The sequence below is a fragment of the Pongo pygmaeus genome, chromosome 19 (genome assembly GCF_028885625.2).
Source record: "Pongo pygmaeus isolate AG05252 chromosome 19, NHGRI_mPonPyg2-v2.0_pri, whole genome shotgun sequence".
Classification (NCBI taxonomy): domain Eukaryota; kingdom Metazoa; phylum Chordata; class Mammalia; order Primates; family Hominidae; genus Pongo; species Pongo pygmaeus.
The window spans coordinates 59,397,982-59,425,266 of NC_072392.2; the positions used below are offsets into that span (position 1 = coordinate 59,397,982).

The 27,285-nt window shown below is 41.5% G+C and overlaps 1 protein-coding gene and 1 pseudogene across 2 annotated transcripts in view; both read right to left on the reverse strand.

The window, feature by feature from the left end:
- Nucleotides 1–7,483: 7,483 nt before the first annotated feature.
- LOC129017105 (small nuclear ribonucleoprotein G-like) lies at nucleotides 7,484–7,697 on the reverse strand (annotated as a pseudogene).
- A 5,163-nt stretch (nucleotides 7,698–12,860) lies between these two features.
- Nucleotides 12,861–27,285, reverse strand: part of GDPD1 (glycerophosphodiester phosphodiesterase domain containing 1) — a 55,681-nt gene continuing 41,256 nt past the window's right edge. The window contains exons 7-11 of one of the 2 annotated variants that reach the window (XM_054457204.2): nucleotides 22,083–22,216; nucleotides 17,903–17,962; nucleotides 16,084–16,135; nucleotides 15,051–15,181; nucleotides 12,861–12,993 (exon numbers count right to left, since the gene is read on the reverse strand). In XM_054457204.2, the coding sequence (XP_054313179.1) occupies nucleotides 15,059–15,181; nucleotides 16,084–16,135; nucleotides 17,903–17,962; nucleotides 22,083–22,216 (369 nt within the window). In that variant the 3' untranslated portion in view covers nucleotides 12,861–12,993; nucleotides 15,051–15,058. The remainder of the gene's footprint in view (nucleotides 12,994–15,050; nucleotides 15,182–16,083; nucleotides 16,136–17,902; nucleotides 17,963–22,082; nucleotides 22,217–27,285) is intronic. The other variant, XM_054457205.2, reaches the window with a different exon arrangement.

The window sequence follows — 27,285 nt, forward strand, 5'->3', positions numbered from 1 at the left end:
TTTTTAAAAGAATTTTTAGTGTTTCATTTTCTTGATATTTAAATATTTGTTCCATTTGAGATTTGTTTTGTTTTGTTTGTAGAGATGGGGTCTCCCTATGTCGCCAAGGCTAGTTTCAAACTGCTAGGCTCAAGCCATCCTCCTGCCTTGGCATCTCAAAGTTCTGGGATTACATGCCTGAGCCACTTCGCCCAACTAGGTGTAGTTTTAATATCAATGTTGGCTGGGCGGAGTGGCTCACGCCTGTAATCCCAGCACTTTGGGAGGCTGAGGAAGGAGGATTGCTTGAGGCCAGGATTTCCAGCCTGGCCAACATTGTGAAACCCTTGTCTCTACTAAAAATACAAAAATTAGCCCAGTGTGGTGACTGACACGTACCTGTAATTCCAGCTACTTGGGAGGCTGAGGCATGAGGAGTGCTTGAATCCAGAAAGCAGAGGTTGCAGTGAGCCAAGATTGCACCACTGCACTCTAGCCTGGGAAACAGAGTCTGTCTCAAAAAAAAAAATATATATATATATGTGTGTGTGTGTGTGTATATATATATGTAAATATCAGTTGGCCAGTTTACACATAAGTCTATCAAATTTACTTTGACCTTTTTTTTTCTTTCGGGGACAGGATCTCTGTTACCCAGGCCGGAGTTCAGTGGCACAATCATGACTCACTGTAGATGCCTGGCTAATAAAAAAAAAAAATTTGTTAAGACCTGGGGTCTCGCTGTGTTGCCCAGGCTGTTCTGGAACTCCTGGCCTCAAGCCTTAGCCTCCTGAAGCACTGGGATTACAGGCATGAGCCATTGAGCCTGGCCTATTTTTTGTATTTTTAAAATAGTAGCCATTCTTACAGGTGTGAGTGGTTGTAATAACTTTAAAAAATAAGTTATTTGGGAGAAGTTATTCCAAAAATGAATGAATTTAGAAAACTATACCATTTTCCCTAGGGAAATGTCATACTTCTCAGCTTTCCTCATCTGAGTCAAGAGGTTTCTTTCTTCTAAGAGGATATCATTTATCTTAAGTTTCTGATACGTTAAATTTGGATTGTTGTTAGTGATCAGTAGGACCAGGTGCATCCTGTTATATTTTGCAAAAGTGCCTAATGTTTCTTAATTCAGAATCACATGACCTAAAAAATGATGACTGCAGGCATATCCATCAAAAAGGGAAATGAATCAGCCACACAGGAGAAGGGTGTTGGTTGGGCATGGTGACTCATGCCTCTAATCCCAGCACTTTAGGAGGCCGAGGTAGGCGGATTGCTTGAACCCAGGCGTTTGAGACCAGCCTGGACAACATAGGGAGACCCCGTCTCTACAAAAAAATGCAACAACAAATTAGCCAAGGCAGGAGGATCACTTGGGCCTGGGAGGTCAAGGTTGCAGTGAGTTATGATGGTGCCACTGCACTCCAACCTGGGTGACAGAGTGAGATCCTGTTTAAAAACATTAAAAATAGAAAAAGAGAAAGAGAAGGGTTAGGAAAGAACTTGTGAAGGATTATATAGTTCATCTGTACTTTCCACATAAGTAGACACAACCATAGACTCATCATCAGTAAATTTTACTATTTGACCTCCAAGAGAACAGAAAACAGAAAAGGTGAAATGCCTGTATTTTTAAAATTCAAATTTCTTTCTTTCATAAATATGATGAAAATGGTTAGAATGAAGAAGTGAAAAAAATTCTCTCCATAACACCATACAGCAGTTGTATTAGACATCAACGTTAATATTAAACATTAAGCATCAAACATTAGTGTATTTAATAAAAAATCTTACTTGGAAGAGAAAGGAAAACAATCACATGAGAGTTAATTTTCGTTCTTCCTTTTTTTTAAGAAAGTTGCCCAGGCCGGAGTGTAGTGACATGATCATAGCTGACTGCAGCCTCAAACTCCTTGACTCAAGTGATCCTCCTTCCTCAGCCTCTGGAGTAGCTATGACTACAGGTGTGCACCACCATGCCCTGCTAATTTAAAATTTTTTTTTGTAGAGAGACTGGGCACGGTGGCTTATGCCTTCAATCCCAGCACTTTGGGAGGCTGAGGCGGGTGGATCACAAGGTCAGGAGTTCAAGACCAGCCTGACCAACACGGTGAAACCACTTCTCTACTAAAAATACAAAATTAGCCAGGCATGATGGCATGTCCCTGTAGTCCCAGCTACTTGGGAGGCTGAGGCAGGAGAATCACTTGAACACGGGAGGTGGAGGTTGCAGTGAGCTGAGATTGAGCCACTGCACTCCAGCCTGGGTGACACAGCGAGACTCTGTCTCAAAAAAAAAAAAGTTTTGTAGAGATGGAGTTTTGCTATGTTGCCCAAGCTGGCCTCGAACTCCTGGCCTTAAGCAGCCCTCCTGCCTCAGCCTCCCAAAGTACTGGGATTATAGGCATAAGCCACTGCATTCAGCCAAATTTTATTTCTTTTACGACACTCTTTCCATAGTATTATTTAAAAAGTTTAGTGACAAAGGTTACGGAGAAAGAATAGCAGCGCTTGTGTTAAAAACAGCTTTGAACTTGCTCTCTCAAGATTTAGGATTAAAGGCTGGGGACGGTGGCTCACGCCTGTATTCCCAGCACTTTGGGAAGCCGAGGTGGGCAGATCACTTGAGGTCAGGAATTTGAGACAAGTCTGGCCAACATGGTGAAACCCCGTCTCTACTAAAAATACAAAAATTATCCAGGCATGGTGGCGAGCACCTGTAACCCCAGCAACTCAGGAGGCTGAGGCAGGAGAATCACTTGAACCCGGGAGGCGGAGGTTGCAGTGAGCCGAGATTGTGCCACGGCACCCCAGCCTGGGCGACAAGAGCAAAAACTCCGTCTCGAAAAAAAAAAAAATAGGTTTGAATGTCAGGTTTGTCACCTTACTATCTGTTCAATTTTTTGTGAGTCGCTCAACCCATCTGAGCTTCTATTTCCCCGTCTATAAATCAGAAATAATACTACTTATCTCATAACACTATGGTGAAGATTAAATAAGATGATGAGTATGATAGCAACCTGGCATATGAAAGGTACTAAATAAAGGTTAAGTGAATTCCTTCCTTCAAAGTAGGGTTGAAGTTGTCCAGTCATTTTGTAGAGCCTAAGGTATGCATACTTGGGCTTGGGATGTTTCTCACTTGATCTTAGCCAAAAGGCTGAGAAGTGATGGATAATGTTTCTCAAAATGTGAATTGAATCAGAATGTTTCACATTCCCATTGGAAATCTGTTTCCTTCTCAGTTTTCTCCATCTCAGTAAGTGACCCCACCATTCATCTATCTAGTTGCATAAGCCAAACCAATTCTGAGTGTTGAATGACAAATGTTTAATATTACTTTGTTCTTACCTGGGATTTCTTAATTTCTCAAAAAGGTAGTGGTATAGTTTTCCATCTGTTCCCCCAGGCAATGGTTTCAGTTATTCCTGAGAATAGTAGCTTGATTCCTATCTCCACAAATGCTATTAATAGTGTTTAAGTCAGGGAACAGTAAGTACATTTGGCATATGGGACTTTTCTGTTTTGTAGCTTTTATTTGGAAAGTTTACTTTCTATAGCGTAACATTGCAACTGCCCTTTCTCCCGGCTTTTTACATTTCTCTCAGCATTGAATGGTGAATGGAAGAAAAATTAGAAAAGTCAGAGTGGGTTGGAAGGTTAAGGAGACCCAACCACATCACTTCTAGCCAGGTGACCCTGTAAATTCCCTTTGAAGGTATCATCTAACTTACAGTTTCATACAAAAAACAGGAAGGTTTTAATCTCAACTGCTCTACCAGGTTGTAGTAAGAAACACAGGAATACATGTAAACGTGAAGAAAAATTTAAACTTCACATAAATGTAACATTTACCGTTATTTAACAATGCCCAAGCTTTCAAATTCACTATTCCTCAAATTAATCAGAATTTAAACGTTTGAGGCTGGGTGTGGTGGCTCACGTCTGTAATCCCAGCACTTTGGGAGGCCGAGGTGGGTGGATCACTTGAGGTCGGGAGTTCGAGACCAGCCTGGCCAACATGGTGAAACCCTGTCTCTACTAAAAATACAAAAATTAGCAGGGCATGGTGGCGCATGCCTGTAATTCCACCTACTCGGGAGGCTGAGGCAGGGCAATCACTTGAACCTGGGAGGTGGAGGTTGCAGTGAGCCGAGATCATGCCACTGCACTCCAGCCTCGGTGACAGAGTGAGACTCTGTCTCAAAATAAAGAATTTAAACCTTTGAAAAGTTTATTTCCTCCTCCTAGTGATCTAGATTGTTTGTTATCAGTACTCTAAATCTCCAAGTAGGTATCCAAGGAAACAAAGAAATACACAACTTCTTTCTGACAATCCCTGGCTACACTAGATTTCTTCTCTCTCCTAGCCCTTCTGCAGTCAGCTGCAAGTGCTGCCTTTTCCCCTTCCCATCTCTGCATCATCTTGCACATAACCAATCTCTAGCTCTCTGCTTTGACCCCCATCCCCACCTGTTATGAACTAAATTGTGCCCCCCACGCCCCACGCCCCCCTCCACCATCAAATTCATATGTGTAAGCCTTGACCCCCAGTGTGACTGTATTTGAAGACTGGGCCTTCAGCAGGTATTAAGGTTAAGTGAAGTCATAAGGGCAGGCCCTAATCCTATAGGACTGATGTCCTATAAGAAGAGTAACAGACCACACTAGTTGGCTTTACTACTTTATCCTCTTTCAAGTGAAAATCATCCCAGTCTTTCTTTCCTTTTTTTTTTTTTTTGAGATGGAGTTTTGCTCTTTTTGCCCAGGCTGGAGTGCAAATGGCACAATCTTGGTTCACTGCAACCTCCACCTCCAGGTTCAAGCAATTCTCCTGCCTCAGGCTCCCGAGTAGCTGGGATTACAGGCCTGCACCACCACGCCTGGCTAATTTTGTATTTTTAGTAGAGACGGGGGTTTTCACCATTTTGGCCAGGCTGGTCTCGAACTCCTGACCTCAGGTGATCTGCCTGCCTTAGCCTCCCAAAATGCTGGGATTACAGGCATGAGCCACGGTGCCTGGCCCATCCCAGTCTTTTATACTTTTCTTCCCATCCTTCCCTGAAATATATATAAAAAAGATACCTCTTCCTTCTCTTCGCTTAGCTCTGGATAACTTAACTAGACCATAAGTACCAAGGGCAGGAAATGTTCAGTATGATTCACAGCTGTAACTCAGGTGCTTGGCAAGGCAGGCATTCAGCGAATCTAAGGATTCGTTGAATAAATTACAAGCCACACAGTCTTGAAGAGATCATTGCTCACATGTCCTCTCTCTCCAATATCTCCAATCTCTCCACTAGCTCTTTCTTGTTTTCACACATTTATAAGCCTCCCACATAGAACACAACTCACTTGATACTGCTGCTCTTTCAGATGTCTTGATTTTCTAATTCCTGTGAATAAGTGGCTGATTTTTACTAGCCTCATTTAGTATAATTCAGTCCTCTTGATTCCTTTGCAATCTCATATCAGTTCCATCAACTATAGAGATAAATGAACCATAGTTACAGAGGCCTCCTTTTGAAACAAATGCAGGCCAGGTGCGGTGGCTCATGCCTGTAAACCCAGCACTTTGGGAGGCCAAGGAGTGTGGATTGCTCAGGAGTTTGAGACCAGCCTGGGCAGTATGGCGAAACCTCATCTCTACAAACAATACAAAAATCAGCCAGGCGTCATGGCGCATGCCTGTAGTCTCAGCTACTCTAAAGGTTGAAGTGGGAGGGTCGCTTAAGCCTAGGAGGTCAAGGCTGTAATAAGCCATGAGGATGGCACGGCGCTCCAGCCTGGGTGACAGAGAGAAACTCTGTCTCAAAAAAAAAAAAAAAATGCAGTTATCCCTTTTCTGGCCCTTGATCTCAGTATTCTCTTTTAGGCATTGATGATAATCACCTACTTTCTTTCTTTCTTTTTTTGAGATGGAGTCTTGCTCTGTCGCCCAGGATGGAGTGCAGTGGCACAATCTCAGCTCACTGCAACCTCCTGAGTTCAAGCAATTCTCGTGCCGCAGCCTCCCAAGAAGCTGGAATTACAGATGTGCACCACCACACCTGGCTAATTTTTTGTATTTTCAGTAGAGACCAGGTTTCACCATGTTGGTCAGGCTGGTCTCGAACTCCTGACCTCAAATGATCCACCCACTTCAGCCTCTCAAAGTGCTGGGATTACAGGCTTGAGCCACCGCGCCCAGCCTATCTTTTCTCTTAAATTCTGTTTTCATGGAGTTGAAAACGTCCTCTCCCTTGCTTCTGTTTCTCAGACCACACCTTCTCTCCCTTGGGCATATTCTAAACTTGACTTTCTGGGTCATTCTTTTTCCTACTGAACTCTTCCTTCAGCTTTTTCTCTTCATTTCAGTGATCAACTCTTTTGTTGATGACTTGTGAAATCACAACTGAGTTGAATGATTTCATCTTATTTATTTCTGTATTTATATATTTATTTTTTTGAGATAGAGTCTCGCTCTGTTGCCCAGGCTGGAGTGCAGTGGCGCAATCTTGGCTCACTGCAAACTCCGCCTCCCGGGTTCAAGCGATTCTCCCACCTCAGCCTCCCAAGTAGCTGGGATTACAGGCACCTACCATCATGCCCGGCTAATTCTTGTATTTCTGTAAAGATGGCATTTCACCACGTTGGCCAGGCTGGTCTCAAACTCCTGACCTCAGGTGATCCACCTGCCTCGGCCTCCCAAATTGCTGGGAATAATGGCGTGAGCCACCGCACCCGGCCTTCTTACCACAATTTAAAAAAAACACTATTAACACTGGCAGATAGCATTTCAGACCTTTAAGATGAATATTTTTTATTTACACAATACACAATTTTGTGGCTTAGTGTTTTCACTTAATATTCTCATATCAGTAGATATAGAACAGTCATATTTTATAAGGATCTATCATATTTTATTTAACCAGTCCCTTGTTTTGGGGTTTGTTTTTTTTTTTTTCAGACGGAGTCTTGCTCTGTAGCCCAGGCTGGATCTCAGCTCACTGCAAGCTCTACCTCCCGGGTTCACGCCATTCTCCTGCCTCAGCCTCCTAAGTAGCTGGGACTACAGGTGCCCGCCACCACGCCCGGCTAATTTTTTTGTATTTTTAGTAGAGACTAAAATTTTGTATTTTTAGTTTCACCATGTTAGCCAGGATGGTCTTCATCTCCTAACCTTGTGATCCGCCCGTCCTGGCCTCCCAAAGTGCTGGGATTACAGGCGTGAGCCACCACGCCCGGCCAGACATTTTGTTAAATAAACTTTAAAAAAAAAAAAAAAGGCAGGGCGCGGTGGCGGGCGCCTGTAGTCCCAGCTACTCGGGAGGCTGAGGCAGAGCTTGCAGTAAGCCGAGATCCAGCCTGGGCGACACAGCAAGACTCCGTCTCAAAAAAAAAAAAAAAAAAAAAAGTCTAATGTGAAAATGTACATGACCTAATTTTTACATCATAGTAAAACAGGCCCTATAGAGAGAGGGCATAGGTTTCTCTGCTGAACAGCCATTATTTTTACTCATTCCAAGGCTTCTAACATGATGATACTATTTCCTCATATTACCACCATTCCAATATTGTTCTGTTGCCTACTAGTCACCATCTCCACACATTCATCTATCCCAAGATTCATAAAGGGATCAAATCTTCACAATATGTCTGCCATCATTTAATTTCAATGATAATTTCTTGTTCATAAATTTTTTCAACTGGGGAGGGTGAGCTTTGCTCATGGTGTCTGCTCTGTGGGCTCACAGATGCCTTGGAATGGAATGCATGGCCTCCCTCACTGTTTCGTTTGTTTGTTTTTTTTTTTTTTTTTTTTGAGACAGAGCCTCGCTGTGTCGCCCAGGCTGGAGTGCAGTGGTGCGATCTCGGTTCACTGCAACTTCCACCTCCCGGGTTCAAGCGATTCTCCTGTCTCAGCCTCCCAAGTAGCTGGGACTACAGGAGCCCGCCACCAGGCCCAGCTTATTTTTTTTTTGTATTTTTAGTAGAGACAGGGTTTCACTATGTTGGCCAGGCTGGTCTTTAACTCTTGACCTCATGATCTGCCCACCTTGGCTTCCCAAAGTGCTGGGATTACAGGCATGAGCCACCACGCCCGGCCTCCCTCACTGTTTTTTGTTTTGTTTTGTTTGAGATGAAGTCTCATTCTGTCACCCAGGCTGGAGTGCACTGGTGTGATCTTGGCTCACTGCAACCTCCGCCTCCCGGGAGGTTCAAGCAATTCTCGTGCCTCAGCCTCCCAAGGAGCTGGGACTACAGGCCCGCACCACCACACCCATCTACTTTTTTTTGTATTTTTAGTAGAGACGGGGTTTTGCCATGTTAGCTGGTCTGGAACTCCTGGCCTCAAGTGATCTGCTCGCCTCGGCCTCCCCAAGTGCTGGGATTACAGGTGTGACCCACCATGCCTGGCCTAACCAGTCTTTTAATGTTGTATATTTAGGTTGTTTCCAATTTTTCACTCTGCATATGTATCTTTGGACACTCATCCTATTTTTTTCTTGGAATATTATTCCTAGCACTGGAATTTCTGATGAAAGGATGTATTTGAAGGTACTGTCAAATTTATCCTAGAAGTGTTCTGCCAAGGCCGAGTGTTGTAGCTCACACCTATATTCCCAACACTTTGTGAGGCTGAGGTGGGCAGATGGCTTGAGCCCAGGAGTTTAAGACCAGCCTGGGCAACATAGCAAAACCCTGTCTCTACAAAAAAATACTAAAATTAGCCAGCGTGGTGGTACATACCTGTAGTCCCAGCTACTCAGGGGTCTGAGGTGGAAGGATTGCTTGATTCCAGGAGGCACAGGTTGCAGTAAGCTGTGATCATGCCACTGCACTTCAGTCTGGGCAACAGAGCAAGACTCTGTCTTAAAAAAAAAAAAAAGCAGGGGAGGAGGGATGGGCTCTGTCAATTTATATTCCTACCAACAGTTTATGAGTGCTTGTTCTCCTATGCCTCTCACCAACACTTTCATTCTTGCCTACCTGAGAGTCGGGAATTAGTATCATATTCAATATCATTTCATTTTGTAAGTCTTTTATTATGGGGAAGTTAAACATTTTTCATGTTTCTTGGCCATTTACACTTGTGAATTAGCTGTTCATATCCTATGCCTGTCTCTCACCCCTCCTTCCCTACCTATTGGTTGTTCTTGAGAAGTTTCTGACCAGAAAAAAAAAATCATAAACCATTACGGGAACTGACTGAATTTTTTAAAGGCTTAGAGTGAGTTATCAGGGAAGGAAAGGAGGGAAGAAGAAAGAGAGGTAGAGGAGGAGAGAGAGGGAGGTTCTATTAAAGTCCAGAGGGGAAAAAGCTTAGATCAAAGAATGCAAAAAAGGTTTTTGCAGATAATTCCTATTTCAAATCAATTTTATGTTGAACTCATATATGAAACAGAAAAAAATGGAGCAGCTCTCATCAAAGTGGGAATGGGTAACCTGCTACACCTGCTCAGCCTCCTCTTGCCCAGGAGAGGCTGTCCAGGACCTGCCTTGTTATCTTAGGACTTTAAAAAACTAAATTTAAAAACTACTCAACAAAGCAGAATAATGTATTCTTTTCATAAATAATGCGATGAGTTAAAATTATGCCTGTTTTGGCTGGGTGCGGTGATTCACGCCTGTAATCCCAGCACTTTGGGAGGCCGAGGTGGGTGCATCACTTGAGGTCAAGAGTTCGAGACCACCATGGCCACATGGTGAAAGTGCATTTCCACTAAAAGTACAAAAATTAGCCGGGTGTGGTGGCATGTGTCTGTAGTCCCAGCTACTTGGGAGGCTGAAGCAAGGGAATCACTTGAACCCGAGAGCAGAGGTTGCAGTGAGCCAAGATTGCAACATTGCACTGTAGCCTGGGAGACAGAGTAAGACTCCATCTCAAAAAAAAAAAAAAAAAATTATGTCTGTTTTAATAGAGCTCTCTACTTTTGAAAGAAAAAGGCATAAATGAAAGAGATCATTTGTTGTATTGTATGTTATTATTCAGTCTCACTAGGCATTCACGACCTAGGCATCTGGTGGCATGGTACTATTCAAATTGCAAGTAGTATACTGAGAAGCAACTAATTTCACCTCTAAAGAGCTAACTTTGCAAATTCATACCTATGAAGAAGACGAAATTCCTAAATCTATTCCTCCAGATTTAGCCTTTCATCCAAGGGCGAATATGTCTAAAGCATAGCCACTCAAACTTCTTTTTGCCCTTTCAAACTCAAGTGCGCCCACATTCATCATCTTCACCACCACATTGTTTCTCCTCTCCAGGTTCCCCATTTTTTTGCAGCTTTGTAACGTTCCCTTCTTCTTTTAAGCTTATCCAGTCACCAGCTCTTATTATTTTTTCCCTTTTTTAACTTTTATTTATTGAGATGGAATTTCACTCTTGTTGCCCAGCTGGAGTGCAATGGCATGGTCTCAGCTCCCTGCAACCTCCACTTCCCGGGTTCAAGTGATTCTCCTGCCTCAGCCTCCAGAGTAGCTGGGATTACAGACACCCACCACCACGCCCTGATAATTTTTGTATTTTTAGTACAGACAGGGTTTCACCATGTTGCTCAACCTGGTCTCAAACTCCTGACCTCAGGTGATCCACCCTCCTCAGCCTCCCAAAGTGCTGGGATTATAGGCGTGGGCCACCGCACCTGGCCTAATTTTTCCTTTAAAGAGACACATAGATTCATTGTTCCCCTACTTATAGTACCATTACTTCCTTTTTTTTTTTTTTTTTTTTTTTTTTTTTTTTGAGATAGAGTCTTGCTCTGTTGCCCAGGCTGCAGTACAGTGGCACGATCTTGGCTCACTGCAACCTCTGCCTTCTGGGTTCAAGCGATTCTCCTGCCTCAGCCTCCCAAGTAGCTGGGACTACAGGCACGTGCTACCACGCCCAGCTAATTTTTTGTATTTTTAGTAGAGAAGGGGTTTCACCGTGTTAGCCATGATGGTCTTGAATCTCCTGACTTCGTGATCTGCCCGCCTCAGCCTCCCAAAGTGCTGGGATTTCAGGCATGAGCCACTGCCCCCGGCCTCTTTTTTCTTTTTTCTTTTGAGATGGAGTCTCACTCTGTTGGCCAGGGTGGAGTGCAGCAGTGCCATCTCAGTTCACTGCAGCTTCCGCCTCCCAGATTCCAGCAATTCTCCTGCCTCAATTCTCGTGTAATCCCGAGTAGTTGGGATTACAGGTGTGCACCACCACACCTGGCTAACTTTTTTTTTTTTTTTTAGTAGAGATGGGGTTTTGCCATGTTGGCCAGGCTGGTCTCGAACTCCTGGCCTCAAGTGATCTCCCTGCCTCAGCCTCCCAAAGTGCTGGGATTACAGACATGAGCCACTGCACCTGGCCACCAAATTTTTATGCAATCTAATGGCAATTTAGACTTCTGTTTAGACTTCTGACCTGGTTTCTGGACAGTTCTCTGCTCTAGGCTTGTATCTTTCTTTCAGATTATAGGATGATCAACTTTCCAACATTAATTTTTCAATGCTACCTAAATAAGGCACAGAAAATGTCTTAGTACACTCCGAGCATTTTGATTTCCTCTCTGACGCATCTGACTTCTTTAGTTCTGCTTTTGTTTTGAGGCCTGGTTGCAGACTGTTTTTTACATTTTTCTTTTGTGACTGAAATCATTATGTCATATTATTGACTAGCAGTTTTGGTTCTTGTTTTTATTGTCTCAAGTTTAGCCATCTACTTGAGCTGTATGACTTTCAGTTTAGAACAAACTCTTCAACCTGGCATTCATGGCCACCCTTGACTTGTCATTCTTATCTATTGCAGAATCTCTTTTGATTTTTTTTTTTTTTCCAATGGATTCTTTCTGGGGTCACCATGTTGCATAACGCTAGGCAAAATCATTCAGGCTGTGTTATATATTAATGGTTTCCCATACTGGAGCATACTATGATTTATTATTTATGTTCTGTTTTCTCAACCCATCACAGCCATCCTTTCTTCATGGTGTGGCTATGAGATGACTCCCTATAGTCCCTCCCCACTCCTCAATTTCTAGAACTGAAATGAGAACTTTAAGAAATTCTGAGGCCGGGCTCAGTGGCTCGTGCCTGTAATCCCAGCACTTTGGGAGGCCAAGTCGGGCAGATTGCTTGAGCTATTGGCAACATGGAGCAACCCCGTCTCTACAAAAAAATACAAAAATTAGCAGGGTGTGGTGGTGTACTCCTGTAGTGGCAGCTACTCAGGAGGCTGAGGTAGGAGGATCACTGGAGCCAGGGAGGTTGGGGCTACAGTGAGTGGAGACTGAGCCACTGCACTCCAGCCTGGGTGGCAGAGCAAGACCCTGTCTCAAAAAACAAACAGACAAACAAAAAACCTGATGCCCCATCAAAAAGCAGAATTCAGATGTTAACTGAATGATGACCAACTTCCTTGTTAGAAAATACTATGTTTTTATTAAGAAAATTAAAGTCACCTTGACTATAAAATCATCAAACTTTTGAAACATTATTTTCTAAACATCTTTACCTTGTTGGGTACTTTTCCTTCTACTGGTTTACATAAAATATAAGATGGCCCTTTAATATGATCTGTTCTGAATCATAACAAAGCAAAATTTAGAAAGGAGAAATAACAAAAAGATTTCTATCAAAGACGATCAAAATGATCCCTAGCAACTATAACCACAAGTTACAATAAGTGAAATTGAAAATGACTGATTCAGTGGATTACCCACCCAAGTTATTTGTTCAAATGCCAAGAAGTAACTTTCTTACCATAAAAGTGTTTCCATATTTTCTTTTCTTTACTAGAGAGAAATCTCAGGCGCATTTATTATTCATATGATTAAAGCATCATCTCATTAAATTCTGCAAAAAAAATCTATAAAGTATATTTGGGATTAAAACTGAAAAAAATGAAGAATGCTTACTTTGTTCTTGGAAAACTTTATTTCAGTTTAAACAACAAAGCAAATGATATTTATGTCATCCAGGGACAGAAGGGAAGAGTACAGTCATTCTTCATAGCTGTTTCATTGCCAAACTCCAAATGAGAGATGTAATCTAGGTAAAAGACACTTATTATTCCAGATTACATTTACCTCACAATCTGAGATCATGAAAATTAGTCAAATATATTAGAAACAGATGTATACAAAGTCACCTCAGATAAACTGAGAAAGTGATGTCTGATGCTTTGGAAAATTCTGTTTCTACTTAATACTCAGATTAATGAATTTTAAAGATCAGGAACATCTTTAATGGGGGTTCATAAGTGTTAGGAACAATGATATGCACTTTCATCAGTTTAATATAATTATTAGGATTCAAGATGGTATTTAAAATCTAGATGTAGGCTCAGTTAGTCAATGCCAAAAATGGAAATCTTACATTTTTTTAGAGGAAACACAAAAATATGACTATTTGGATCTTGTCTTAATTTACAACTGATAAGTTCCTTTTTAATGCTTAAAAAAATGGACATGGTAGAATTGCTACACACCTGAAAAAGGTCTCAAATAGAATGTTCCATTAACAACAACAACTCAGAAATCTAATTCACTCTACAGATTTTATTTCTGATCAACTAATCAACCTTTATCTTCTTGAGCCTGGCTGCTGCTAATTATGTATAACTTGCCAAATAACTACACATCACTGATTTCCAAGCTTTTTTCCATTTTATTTTTCCCCTTTAACTAAGGTGCACCTAGAAATAACAAGACACTACCAAATAGCTGCAGTGGCCTTCAAAATTTCTTTTACTGGCTGGGTGCGGTGGTTCAAACCTGTAATCCCAGCACTTTGGGAGGCCGAGGTGGGTGGATCACCTGAGGTCAGGAGTTTGAGACCAGTCTGGCCAACATGGCGAAACCCTGTCTCTACTAAAAATACAAAAATTAGCTGGACATGGTAGCAGGCACCTGTAATCCCAGGTACTCGAGAGGCAGAGGCAGGAGAATTGCTGGAACCTGGGAGGCAGAGGTTGCAGTGAGCCAAGATTGCACCACTGCACTCCAGCCTCGGCGAAAGAGCAAGACTACATGTCAAAAAAAAAAAAAAAAAATCTTTTACTAATTGATTGTATTCCAGTGAAGACTAATGCCAATTTTTTTTTTTTTTTTTTTTTTTGAGACGGAGTCTTGCTCTGTTGCCCAGGCTGGAGTGCAGTGGCGCGATCTCGGCTCACTGCAAGCTCCGCCTCCCGGGTTCACGCCATTCTCCTGCCTCAGCCTCCCAAGTAGCTGGGACTAAGGTGCCCACCACCACGCCCAGCTACTTTTTTTGTATTTTTAGTAGAGACAGGGTTTCACCATGTTAGCCAGGATGGTCTTGATCTCCTGACCTCGTGATCCACCCGCCTCAGCCTCCCAATTTTTTTTTTTTTTTGAGACAGAGTCTCACTCTGTCTCCCAGGCTGGAGTGCAGTGGTGCTATCTTGGCTCACTACAGCCTCTGCCTCCCGGGTTCAAGCAATTCTCGTGCCTCAGCCTTAAGAGCTGCTGGGATGACAGATGTATACCACCACGCCTGGCTAATTTTTGTATTTTTGGTAGAGATGGGGTTTTGCCATGTTGGCCAGGCTGGTCTTAAACTCCTGACTTCAGATGATCCGCCTGTCTCAGCCTCCCCAAGTGCTGGGATTACAGGCATGAGCCACTACACTCAGCCCAATGCCAAATGTATCCAATAGTCTTTGATTCTAGAATTACTTATGATAGAACACTACATCATCTACAGAAATCTTGATCAATAACCTAGATAACCTAGTTTCTAGATTATTGATCAAGATTTCTGTAGATGATGTAGTATGTACATTTCTGTGTATGTTATTAATCAAGATTTCTGTATAAGATCTAGAAACAAAAATGCACATTAAGAAATTAAAACTTACATCTCATAACCAATTATCTTTCTAAACAATTTACAAACATAAAATATACAATATTATTTAAAATAAATATACATATAATATATAGTTTCTACATTCTCATACAGGCTTAAAAATGAGGTAATAAAAACTGATTAAACCTTTTACCATTCTGGAAATGGCTTAGGGAAATGATCATGAAATATTTTTTTCTTAGGTCTTCATTTTTTCCTTCAATACTTCTAAGTACCTCTTTTTCTATGCTGCAAAGTTATGTAAAAAATCCCTAAGCTTTGTTGGATAGTCTGTCATCACCCCAGTTGCTCCCAAATCAAAAGCTCTTTTGTATTCTTGTTCTTCATTTAATACCCAAATATACACCTGAAAATTAGAAGTGTGAGAAGTATGAGAAGAAATGTTAAAATAGAAAATTATTTTTATAACGGTATTTATCCACTACAGTCTTGGTACATTTAGAAATAACCTTTTAAAGCTACCATTTAAATAAATCATTAGATCCTTTTTTAAAATTCCACTTTGTTCCTTACAGGAATGAGGGGTGTTAAAAAAAAATTCGTGGTGCTTATTAAATATACACTCTCCTGGCTGAGCGCAGTGGCTCATGCCTGTAATTCCAGCACTTTGGGAGGCCAAGGCGGGCGGATCACTTGAGGTCAGGAGTTCGAGATCAGCCTGGCCAACATGGCAAAACCCAGTCTCTACTAAAAATACAAAAATTAGCCAGGTGTGGTGGTGCGTGCCTATAATCCCAGCTACTTAGGAGGCTGAGGCATGAGAATTGCTTGAACCTGGGAGGTGGAGGTTGCAGTGAGTCAAGACTGCACCACTGCACTCCAGCCTGGGTGACAGGGCGAGACTCCATCTCAAAAAAAAAAAAAAAAGAAAGAAAAAAAGAAATATACATACATATATATATATGTATGTGTATGTATATATATATGTATGTGTATATATATATGTATGTGTGTATACATATATATGTATGTATATATATATACACACACACACACACACACACACACAAACACTATCCCACCCCTCTGGCATCAGCTATTCTGTACATAAGAGGAATCTAGATCCAGAAATGCCAATGCTTTATTGCTAACTGTAAGGAAGAGCTTAAGGTCCTCATTTGTGGATCAGTAAAGCAGCAGCATCAAAGTCAAGGGCCAAACTAAGTCAGTTAAAAGTTCTTGCCCTTTATATTTGTGTTAAACTGGTGAGCTATGCTGCTTCCAAAATGCATCATTCCAGAAACTTACTTGAATGCCTCGAGCAGTTAGGTGGTCAAACAAAGCTTTCCTCATTAGTAAGCTAGAAAAGAAAAAGCATAACTGATTTAGGAATTTAGTCCTTAGTCCTAATTTAGTCAATTTAGAGTTTAGTAATCCCAGTTTAATTTAATCCCAATGCTTCGCAATAAAAGAAATGGTCTCAAGTAATAATGGCTGTTGTGAATTAATTTATGTCTTAAATGCTAGATCTCCTTTCACTGCAGGCTGCTGGTTGGTGGACAACCAGAACCTCCTTTCTACTTCTTGCTGCTACCAGATCTGTAGGAGACCCATTCTTGTTGGCACAGCTCAATGGAAAAGAGGCTGCCTCATTCTCACTGCTGAAGAAGGAGAAAGAGCTGGCTTTCCTTTCTTACTATTAATATGTGTTCCTAACTTTCCAAGTTAAAATAAGTCAACAAATGCAGGTCAATTTCTATAACATCATAGTTCATTACACAATGGATTAGTCTTTTGTAAGCTATGTCAGAAGCATTATGTCCATTAATTACACTATCCTATGTCTAGGGAAAAAATATTTTTTTGTTCCAAGTAACTCACTGATAAGTGAACTTTCAAAATACAAACCTCTTGAGCAAGATAGGAATTCATTGCACTGGAAAGACATTATTTCTATTCTGTTATGTCTATTAGAATGATTAAATAACAGAAACTAGAAATCATGTGCTTTTAACACCAATTAACAATGCATCTTGTCAGTTAATAAGGTTGAAAAAAGAAAAAAAAATGCATCCTGGTTTTACTTGAGTACAAAAAAAAGGCATCCTTGAAAACTAGAGCTTAAATCAAGAATAAAGCAAAAAAGAATAAACACTGACAGAGAGAAAAGATCAAACTAATTGTTTAAGACTCTTTGAAAAAGGCGTTAAGGCTGGGCGTGGTGGCTCACACCTGTAATCCCAGCACTTTGGGAGGCTGAGGTGGGCAGATCACTTGAGGCCAGGAGTCCGAGATCAACCTGGCCAACATGATGAAACCTCATCTCTACTAAAAAATACAAAAATTAACCAGGCATGGTGGCAGGCGCCTATAGTTCCAGCTACTCGGGAGGCTGAGGCAGAAGAATCACTTGAACCCAGGAAGCGGTGAGCCGAGATCACACCACTGCACTCCAGCCTGGGACAGAGCAAGACTCCGTCTCAAAAAATAAATAAATAAAATAAAAATAAAATAAAATAAGAAAAAAAGGCGTTTAATAAAAAGTTGTGATTTGGGACTATTAAAATATTTAAGCATTCAAGGTTCCATCTTAAAGCAAAATATAGTACAATTATTTTGTGATTTTTACTGAAATTAAACTCATCATGTCTAAATTAAGGCATTTTCTTTAAAGTTGATATCCACTCTATAGGTGGGATTCCCTTTCTGCTGTTAAGTCTTGGTGCAGAGCAGATTTTTCTGAGAAATGTGCTGTAGGCAACATACACTTTTATATATACTGTGTTGCTACACTTCTTTTCACCAGCAAGTAAGCAAAAGGGAATGGTTATTTAACCTAGTTCTGCTACTAACTAGCTAGACAACCCCAAGTAAATAATTTAACTGGGTATATGCGGGCTCAGTTTTCCCATGAAGTTGGATGAGATTATCTCTCAAGATTCTTCCTAAGGTTTTGTGATTAGTAATTAAGATATTTCTAAATGATTCATACACATTTTACATAGCAGGTGCTCAGTTTGTCTTTGTTACAAGTTACATGTGGAAAGCTTGCACTAAATTTTAAGGGTAGTATTTAATAAATATAGCTGAAGCAATAACTTGCATATTAGGAAATTAAAATTCTTACAGATCAGAAAGCCAGATGAGAAACTTTTGACTTCTGGACATGGTGTGTGGTTCTTTTAGCCTAGGGTAAAATAAAGTTTGAATTACAAATTAGAAACACAGAAATATATCAGTGTGATAAAATGAAACAAATTCAAAAATGAAAACAGTGCCTTGTACTTTGTATATTTTCAAAAAATATTTGTAAAAAGGACAAAAATAAAATAAAGGCCAGTTGGGTTCTGTTTGCACTGGTCTCAAGCTAACTTTTTGCCATCCCTATTCAAAAGTAATAAATAAATAAATAAATAAATAAATAAATAAATAAATATTGTCTTTCCAGAGACCCTGGTGCCCTAGGCTCATATCTCATTTCTTTTTTGGTGAAATCTTTCTACTGCTTTGTCTCCTACAATTTAGTATGTGGCAAATTTAAACATAGACCGAACTGTATTATAGATTAAAGTGAGCAGTTTACCACGTGTTTTCCTTCCCTTTAAAATATCTGTAGGCCAGGCACGGTGGCTCATGTCTGTAATCCCAGCACTTTGGGAGGCTGAGGCTGGTGCATCACCTGAGGTCAGAAGTTCCAGACCAGCCTGGCCAACATGGTGAAACCCCGTCTCTACTAAAAACATAAAAATTGGCCGGGCATGGTGGTGCACGCCTGTAATCCCAGCTACTCAGGAGCTGGAGACAGGAGAATCGCTTGAACCCAGGAGGCAGAGGTTGCAGTGAGCCAAGACTGCGCCACTGCACTCCAGCCTGGGCGACAAAGTGAAACTCTGTCTCTAAAAAAAAGAAAAAAGTACTAAATAAAGTACAAGTCCTTTTTTCCCTAACTCTGGCCCCAGTGGAAAGTCCTGGTTGCGATTTCAGGAATATTAGGGAATTAGTAGCTCAAATACTGATTACCTCATTAAACAATCACTATATTGTCTTAGAAAGTATCCATTGTCTTCTATAGAAGTATTAAAACACACAAAAGATATCCTACTTGTGTCTTAATCCATAATCCCTTTTCAGAGAAAATATTAATTCTATGGAGTTTGTTGTTATGTCTGTATTTCAACAATATTTGCTTCTAAAAGGAACACATGAAGATAAATATAGAGCAAACAGTCCACTCCAGGCCAGAGGAAAGCTAAGTACTTTAGGAATAAATGTTTTCTTTATTTATTTATTGGCAGAGTCTTGCTCTGTCGCCCAGGCTGTAGTGCAATGGCGTGATCTCGGCTCACTGCAACCCCCACCTTCTGGGTTCAAGCGATTCTCCTGCCTCAGCCTCCCGAGTAGCTGGGATTACAGATGTGTGCCACCATGCCCAGCTAATTTTGTATTTTTAGTAGAGATGGAGTTTCACCATGTTAGCCAGGCTGGTATGGAACTCCTGACCTCAGGTGATCCGCCCGCCTCCGCCTCCCAACGTGCTGAGATTACAGGCAGGAGCCCCTGGCCCGGCCAGGAATAAATGTTTAGGGATCATTTTAATCTAGCAAATAAAATAGGGTTTTTTTTTTTTTAGTAGACAAGAAACGTTTTCTATTGTTTTGTCTGAGAAACAGCTACAAAGATGTTCATAAATTTAGGAATAAATAAACAAACATGTTTATCACTAAGATACTGAAATTGGAAAACAGGCATGAAATAGAAGTTGAGCACAAGAGTACTGACTAAATTGTTTTTCTTTTCTTTTTTTTTTTGAGACGGAGTCTTGCTCTGTCGCCCAGGCTAGAGTGCAGCCATCTCGGTCGGGCGCGTTGGCTCACGCCTGTAATCCCAGCACTTTGGGAGGCCGAGGCGGGCGGATCACGAGGTCAGGAGATCAAGACCATCCTGGCTAACACGGTGAAACCCCGTCTCCGTGTAGTATTTTTAGTAGTATTTCCTACTAAAAATACAAAAAATTAGCCGGGCGTGTTGGTGGGCGCCTGTAGTCCCAGCTACTCGGGAGGCTGAGGCAGGAGAATAGCGTGAACCCGGGAGGCGGAGCTTGCAGTGAGCCGAGATCGTGCCACTGCACTCCAGCCTGGGTGACAGAGCGAGACTCCGTCTCAAAAAAAAAAAAAAAAAAAAAAAAGAGTGCAGCCATCTCGACTCACTGCAACCTCCACTTCTGGGGTTCAAGCGACTCTCCTGCCTCAGCCTCCCGAGTAACTGAGATTACAGGTGTCCGCCACTGTGCCCAGCTAATTTTTATATTTTTAGTAGAGACTGGGTTTCACCATGTTGGCTAGGCTGGTCTTGAACTCCTGACCTTGTGATCCACCCTCCTCAGCCTCCCACAGTGCTGGGATTACAGGCATGAGCCACCACGCCCGGCCAATTGTTTTTCTTTCTTTCTTTTTTTTTTTTTTTTTTTGAGAAGGAGTCTCGCTCTGTTGCCCAGGCTGGAGTGCAGTGGCGCGATCTTGGCTCACCGCAACTTCTGCCTCCCGGGTTCAGGCGAGCCTGGCTAATTTTTGTATTTTCAGTAGAAATGGGGTTTCACCATGTTGGCCAGGCTGGTTTCAAACTCCTGACCTCGTGATCCTCCTGCCTCGGCCTCCCAAAATGTTGGGATTACAGGCGTGAGCCACTGCACCTGGCCTGTTTTTCTTAGCAGTATTGTCTGATGACTGCTACACTAACGTTCAGCTTTATTTTTTTCCCCCAAGTCATTAGCTTTATTGAGACATGCTATAAAAGAGGAAAGCTCTTCAGCTTGATTTTTTAAAGTTCTGTTGGATATGAAAAGTATTTTCTTTTTCTTTTTTTTTTTTTTGAGACGGAGTCTCGCTCTGTCGCCCAGGCTGGAGTGCAGTGGCGCAATCTCCGCTCACTGCAAGCTCCGCCTCCCAGGCTCACGCCATTCTCCTGTCTCAGCCTCCTGAGTAGCTGGGACTACAGGCGCCCGCCACCACGCCCGGAGAATTTTTTTTTTTTTTTTTTTTTTTTTTTTTTTTGTATTTTTAGTGGAGACGGGGTTTCACCGTGTTAGCCAGGATGGTCTCTATCTCCTGACCTCGTGATCCACCCGCCTCGGCCTCCCAAACTGATGGGATTACAAGCGTGAGCCACCGCGCCCGGCCATGAAAAGTGTTTTCATGCAAATAAAATCACATTTAAATCATCTCCCCAACAATTCCAAATTCCTTTGTCATAATTCAGTTATGAATCCACAGCTAGAAATCACATTCTACGTGTGTAGAATTTTGAGATGACGCTATCATTCTTTATAATAACAAAGATAACAATAAAAGCTATCAATTTTGAGTGCTTAGTATTTGTCAGGCAATCTAAGTGTTTTTATGTACCTATATATTTTTACAATCTATGTATTTTTATCTTGCTAGTAAATTAGCAAGTGAAATGCAAGGCTTTTCTAGTAGAGGAATTACGTAAATATAAAAGGATCCTGGCTGGGCAAGGCAGCTCACGCCTATAATCCCAGCACTTTGGGAGGAGGTGGGTGGATCACCTGAGGTAAGGAGGTGGAGACCAGCCTGACCAACATGGTGAAGCCCCGTCTCTACTAAAACTACAAAAATTAGCCGGGCGAGGTGGCGGGCGCCTATTATCCCAGCTACTCGGGAGGCTGAGGCTGGAGAATCACTTGAACCCGGGAGGCGGAGGTTGCAGTGAGTGGAGATCACACCTTTGCACTCCAGCCTAGGCCACAACAGTGAAACTCCATCTCAAAAACAAACAAACAAACAAACAAACAAAACACTAAAAAAAAGTATCCTATATAAACTAACTATACCCTTTTATTTTCCCATCTCCAGAGGTTTTTACGGTGGTGGTGGTTTTTTCTTCCTAAATGTATTACAGTAATACCATTGTTTAATTTGGAGTTTAATGGAATTTGAGCTGGGTAAAGCTGTCAATGAAGTAGAAAGCAGTAAGGGAAAGTGGAGGGCAATTGCTATTTGATGTGAGAATAAAATAATTATTTATCTTCTGTAATTAAATTAAATTCCTTTTATCTGATTTCTGACTATACAGGCACAGAAAATCATTATAATCTGAGATGGGTCCTGATTATTTGTTTTAGAGAATGTGTCTTAATTATATAAAAATGCATAATATAGGTCAGGTAATAGAACATGGAAATCACTACAGAAATCTCTTCTTCATCATTGATATTGATATTAGTGAGCTTTTATCTTAGTCTTTCTGTAATTGATAATTGATTTTAAAATAAAAGGGTAACCACTTACTTCAGTATAATAGAAGGCATTGGGATTTCAAAAAACTGTTCTCGAATGGGCACAAAGGGCAAGAGGCCAGTGAAGAAAAGGCCAAGAATGAGCAGGACACGTTGTAGACTGAAGAGTATAGGAATATCTGAATTCTAAAAGACACAAGCAATATTACATGTTATTTTCACAACTGCTCAAATAAAGAGGATTACTTCACAACTTTCAGTATTTCCCAAGACAATATGTTGAAATCTATTACAAGCATTCCTGGGATTATGAATATTCATTTGCAAATAATACCACACTTAATAGTGGCTAGTCCTTGATAAATGGGTCAGGATTGATGTTGGAGCCTCATAGTGTAATGATGTTACTAAAATTTCTCTATTACCATCTCTGCTTTTGCAATACCACTTCTGTGTTGGTTACGGTACTTACAGCTAAAGACTAAACATGTCAGAATCCAATGGAACTAAATGAAAAGATGAATATATGGAATATTCTGTAACTTTACTCCTGTTTAAAAAATATGTAGCTATATATCTCTATATATGAGTATATATAGATACAGATCAATACTGTTGCAAATGTGTCATCTTTTAGCTATGTTATGAATCAAATATAAAATATAAATAGGATTTTGTAAACTAATCCAAGAATCTAACCACCATTTTAAGTTTCTATTGGAAAATATGCTCAATATCCCAAAACTTTAAAAATACAAGATAGACATACATATATATATAATTTTAATTGTGCTAAAATACACATAACATAAAATTTAAGATTTTTTTTTTTTTTTTGAGACGGAGTCTCACTCTGTCATCCAGGTTGGAGTGCAGTGGCACAATATTGGCTCACTGAAACCTCTGCCTCCTGAGTTCAAGCAATTCTCCTGCCTCAGCCCCCCAAGTAGCTAAGATTACAAGCGCACACCGCCATGCCCAGCTAATTTTTTGTATTTTTAGTAGAGATGTGGTTTCACCATGTTGGCCAGGCTGGTCTCAAACTCCTGACCTCAGATGATCTGCCCGCCTTGGCCTCCCAAAGTGTTGGGATTACAAGTGTGAGCCACCACGCCAGCCAAAATTTAAGATCTTAATCATTTTTAAAATTTATTTTCTCACCACCCCCACCCCCCGCCACCCAGCAAAATTGAATGTCAATCATTTTTAAATGTACGGTTTGGTGGTTTTAAGTATATTCACACTGTTGTGCAACCAAAGTCCAGAAGTCTTTTCATTTTGCAAAAGTGAAAACAACTCTAACTCTATGCCTTTTTTTTTTTGAGACGTCTCATTGTCACCCAGGCTGGAGTGCAGTGGCACAACCAAAGCTCACTGCATCCTCGACCCTGGCTCAGGCAATACTTCCACCTCAGCCTCCTGAGTTATAATAGATGGGACTACAGGTGTGTGCCACCATGCCCAGCTAATTTTTGTATTTTTTGTAGAGATGAGGTTTCACCATGTCACCCAGGCTGGTCCCGAACTCCTGGGCTCAAGCAATCCACCTGCCTCAGCCTCTCAAAGTGCTGGGATTACAGGGGTGAGCCACCTTGCCTGGCCAACTTTATACCATTAAATGACAAATCTCCATTCCCTCTCTCCTTGCCCTCCTATGTGTACTATATATATATATTAGACAGGGTCTCGCTCTGTCACCCAGGGTAGAGTACAGTGGCCGGATCATGGCTAATTGCAGCCTAGATCTCCCAGGCTCAAGTGATCCCACACCTCAGCCTCCCACACAGCTGGGACTACAGACACGCACCACCATGCCGAGCTAATTTTTCAAAAATTTTTTGTAGAGACAGAATCTCATTATATTGCCTAGGCTGGTCTTGAACTCCTGGGCGCAAGCATTTCTCCTACCTCAGCCTCCCAAAGTGCTGGAATGACAAGTGTGAGCTACCATGCCAGGCCCTGCTATATTTACTGGAAAAAAAAAATTATGCTTACAGTGAACTTTTAATAAAAACATAATTTTTTAAAAAAAATCACATAAAAATAATTTATTTTAAATAGTTCTAGGCTGGGCGCGGTTGCTCACGCCTGTAATCTCAACACTTTGGGAGGCCAAGGCGGGTGGATCACTTGGAGTCATGACTTCGAGACCAGCCTGGCCAACATGGTGACACCCTGCCTCTACTAAAAATACAAAAATTAGCCGGGCGTGGTGGCATACAACTGTAACCCCAGCTACTCGGGAGGCTGAGGCAGGAGAATCTCTTGAACCCGGGAGGTGGAGTTTGCAGTGAGCTGAGATTGAGCCACTGCACTACAGCCTGGATGACAGAGTGAGACTCTGTCTCAAATTTAAAAATTATATAAATAAATAAATAGTTCTCAATTATCTACTTCTTTATTTTTTAAAAAAATAGAGTAAATAAGTTTGAGAATTTATTTTGCCCTTTTGTTTACATGGTGCTTTGTAATGTTTTTGGCTTACTTACATACAGGTGTTTCAGCTGTAACAAAATATACAAGTCACTGCAAAATCTTGACTTCTGCAAATTCATACACTAAGGATAACAGAGCTTATGGGAAAACAGGGTTAGGGGCTGACCCTCAAAACTTACAGCCAGGTGCGGTGACTCACACTTGTAATCCTAGCACTTTGAGAGGCCAAGACGGGTGGATCACTTGAGGTCAGGAGTTCGAGACCAGTCTGGCCAACATGATGAAACCCTCTCTACTAAGAATACAAAAATTAGCCGGGCGTGATGGCAGGCACCTGTAATCCCAGCTACTCTGGAGGCCGAGGCAGGAGAATTGCTTGAACCTGGGAAGTGGAGGTTGCAGTGAGCTGAGATCGTGCCACTGCACCCCAGTGTGGGCAAGAGTGAGACTCTGTCTCAAAAAAAAAACTTGGCTGGGCACAGTGGCTCATGCCTGTAATCCCAACACTTTGGGAGGCCGAGGCGGGTGGATCATCTGAGGTCAGGAGTTCAAGACCAGCCTGACCAACATGGAGAAACCCCGTCTCTACTAAAAAATACAAAAATTAGCCGGGCATGGTGACGTGTGCCTGTAATCCCAGCTACTCAGGAGGCTGAGACAGGAGAATTGCTTGAACCCATGAGGCGGAGGTTGCAGTGAGCCAAGATCGCACCACTGCACTCCAGCCTGGGTGACAGAGCGACATTCCGTCTCAAAATATAAAATAAAATTAAATTAGATTAAATTAAATTAAATTAAAAATACTTATGCAACTTTGGAACCAGAGCACTAAAAGAAAGAACCACTATGTTAAGTGTGAATGAATGAAAAGTCATTAAGAGCCACATTTTCCCACTACCACTGTGTGCCCCAATTCCTTTAATGTTTATATTTTGGGTTTACATCTGGAAATTAAAAGGCTAATGTAAAATTCTTATAAATCATACTGTAAGAATTGCAAAAGTAGGCTCGGTGTGGTGGCTCACACCTGTAATCCCAGCACTTTGGGAGGCCGAGGCAGGTGGATCACCTGAGGTTGGGAGTTCAAGACCAGCCTGACCAACATGGAGAAACCCCGCCTCTACTAAAAATACAAAAAATTAGCTGGGCGTGGTGGTGCATGCCTGTAATCCCAGCTACTCGGGAGGCTGAGGGAGAAGAATCGCTTGAACCCGGGAGGTGGAGGTTGTGGTGAGCCGAGATTGCGCCATTGCACTCCAGCCTGGGCAACCAGAGCGAAACTCCATCTCAAAAAAAAAAAAAAAAAGGAAAGGAAAAAAAGAATTGCAAAAGTTGTATCAATTATATAGTATGTTGGTAATATGAATGACGAACTTTATTGAAACATTTTTACTGTGATGTTTGGAAATTGCTGCTGAAAGGTTTTTGGAGTTTTTAAATTAAAAAATGACAGAAAGCCAGAGGCTTCCGGAAAAATATGGGAATCAAGGGAAAAGTTCTGTGATTACAGGCCAAAAGTGAGCCTTTTATTTTGAAAGAATTATAGACTTAAATCTCAGCACTTTGGGAGAATGAGACAAGAAGATTGCTTGAGCCTAGGAGTTTGAGACCAGCCTGGGCAATACAGAGAATCTCCATCTCTACAAAAAATTTAAAAACTAGCCAGGCATGGTGGTACATACCTGTAGTATAGTATAGTCCCATGCAGCCTTCACCCAGCTTCCTCAAAAGGAACATCAAGTTACACTTGATGTAACTATAGTATAGTATCAAAACCTGGAATTGACACTGGTACCTTACTGTTCATTAGACTACATAATTTATTCAATTTTCATCATTTTTTAAACACCGCATTCATTTGTGTGTGTGTAGTTCTATGCAATTTTAGCCCATGTATAGATTCATGTAACCACTACACAATCAAGATACAAAGCTGTGGCCGGGCGCGGTGGCTCACACCTGTAATCCCAGCACTGTGGGAGGCTGAGGTGGGCAGATCACCTGAGGTCGGGAGTCTGTGACCAGCCTGACCAACATGGTGAAACCCTATCTCTACTAAAAATACAAAAATTAGCCAGGCTTAGTGGGGGGCGCCTGTAATCCCAGCTACTCGGGAGGCTGAAGCAGGAAAATCGCTTGAACCCGGGAGGTGGAGGTTGCAGTGAGCGAAGATCGCACCATTGCACTCCAGCCTGGGTGACAGAGTGAGTCTCAAAAAAAAAAAAAAAAAAAAAACAAGATACAAAGCCATTTCATCACCACACAAGAAATCTCTTGTAGTGGTACCCACTCTCTACCCTACCCTAAGTCCCTGTCCCCTAATCTGCTCTTCCAGGCTACAGTTAATGGAATCTACAATACAATTTGAGGTTGATTTTTTTCACTAAGCATAATGTCTTTGAGGATCATCCAGTTCGTTGCATGTATCAATAGTTCATTCCCTTTTAGTGATGAACAGTATTCCATTGTATGGAAATGTCAGAGTTTGTTCAGTCATTTACCTACTGAAGGACATTTAGGTTATTTTCAGGATTTTGCTTTGATGAATAAAGTTGCTGTAAACATTCACGTATAGGTTTTAGGGAATGTGCCTTCATTTTACATGGAAGGCTGCATCTCCCTGGTAACATATTTTTATTTTTAAAAAAATGCCTGTAATCTCAGCACTTTGGGAGAACGAGACAAGAGGATTGCTTGAGCCTAGGAGTTTGAGACCAGCTTGGCCAATACAGTGAGACTCCATCTCTACAAAAAATTTAAAAATTAGCCAGGCATGGTGGTGCATACCTGTAGTCCCAGCTACTCAAGAGGCTGAGGTG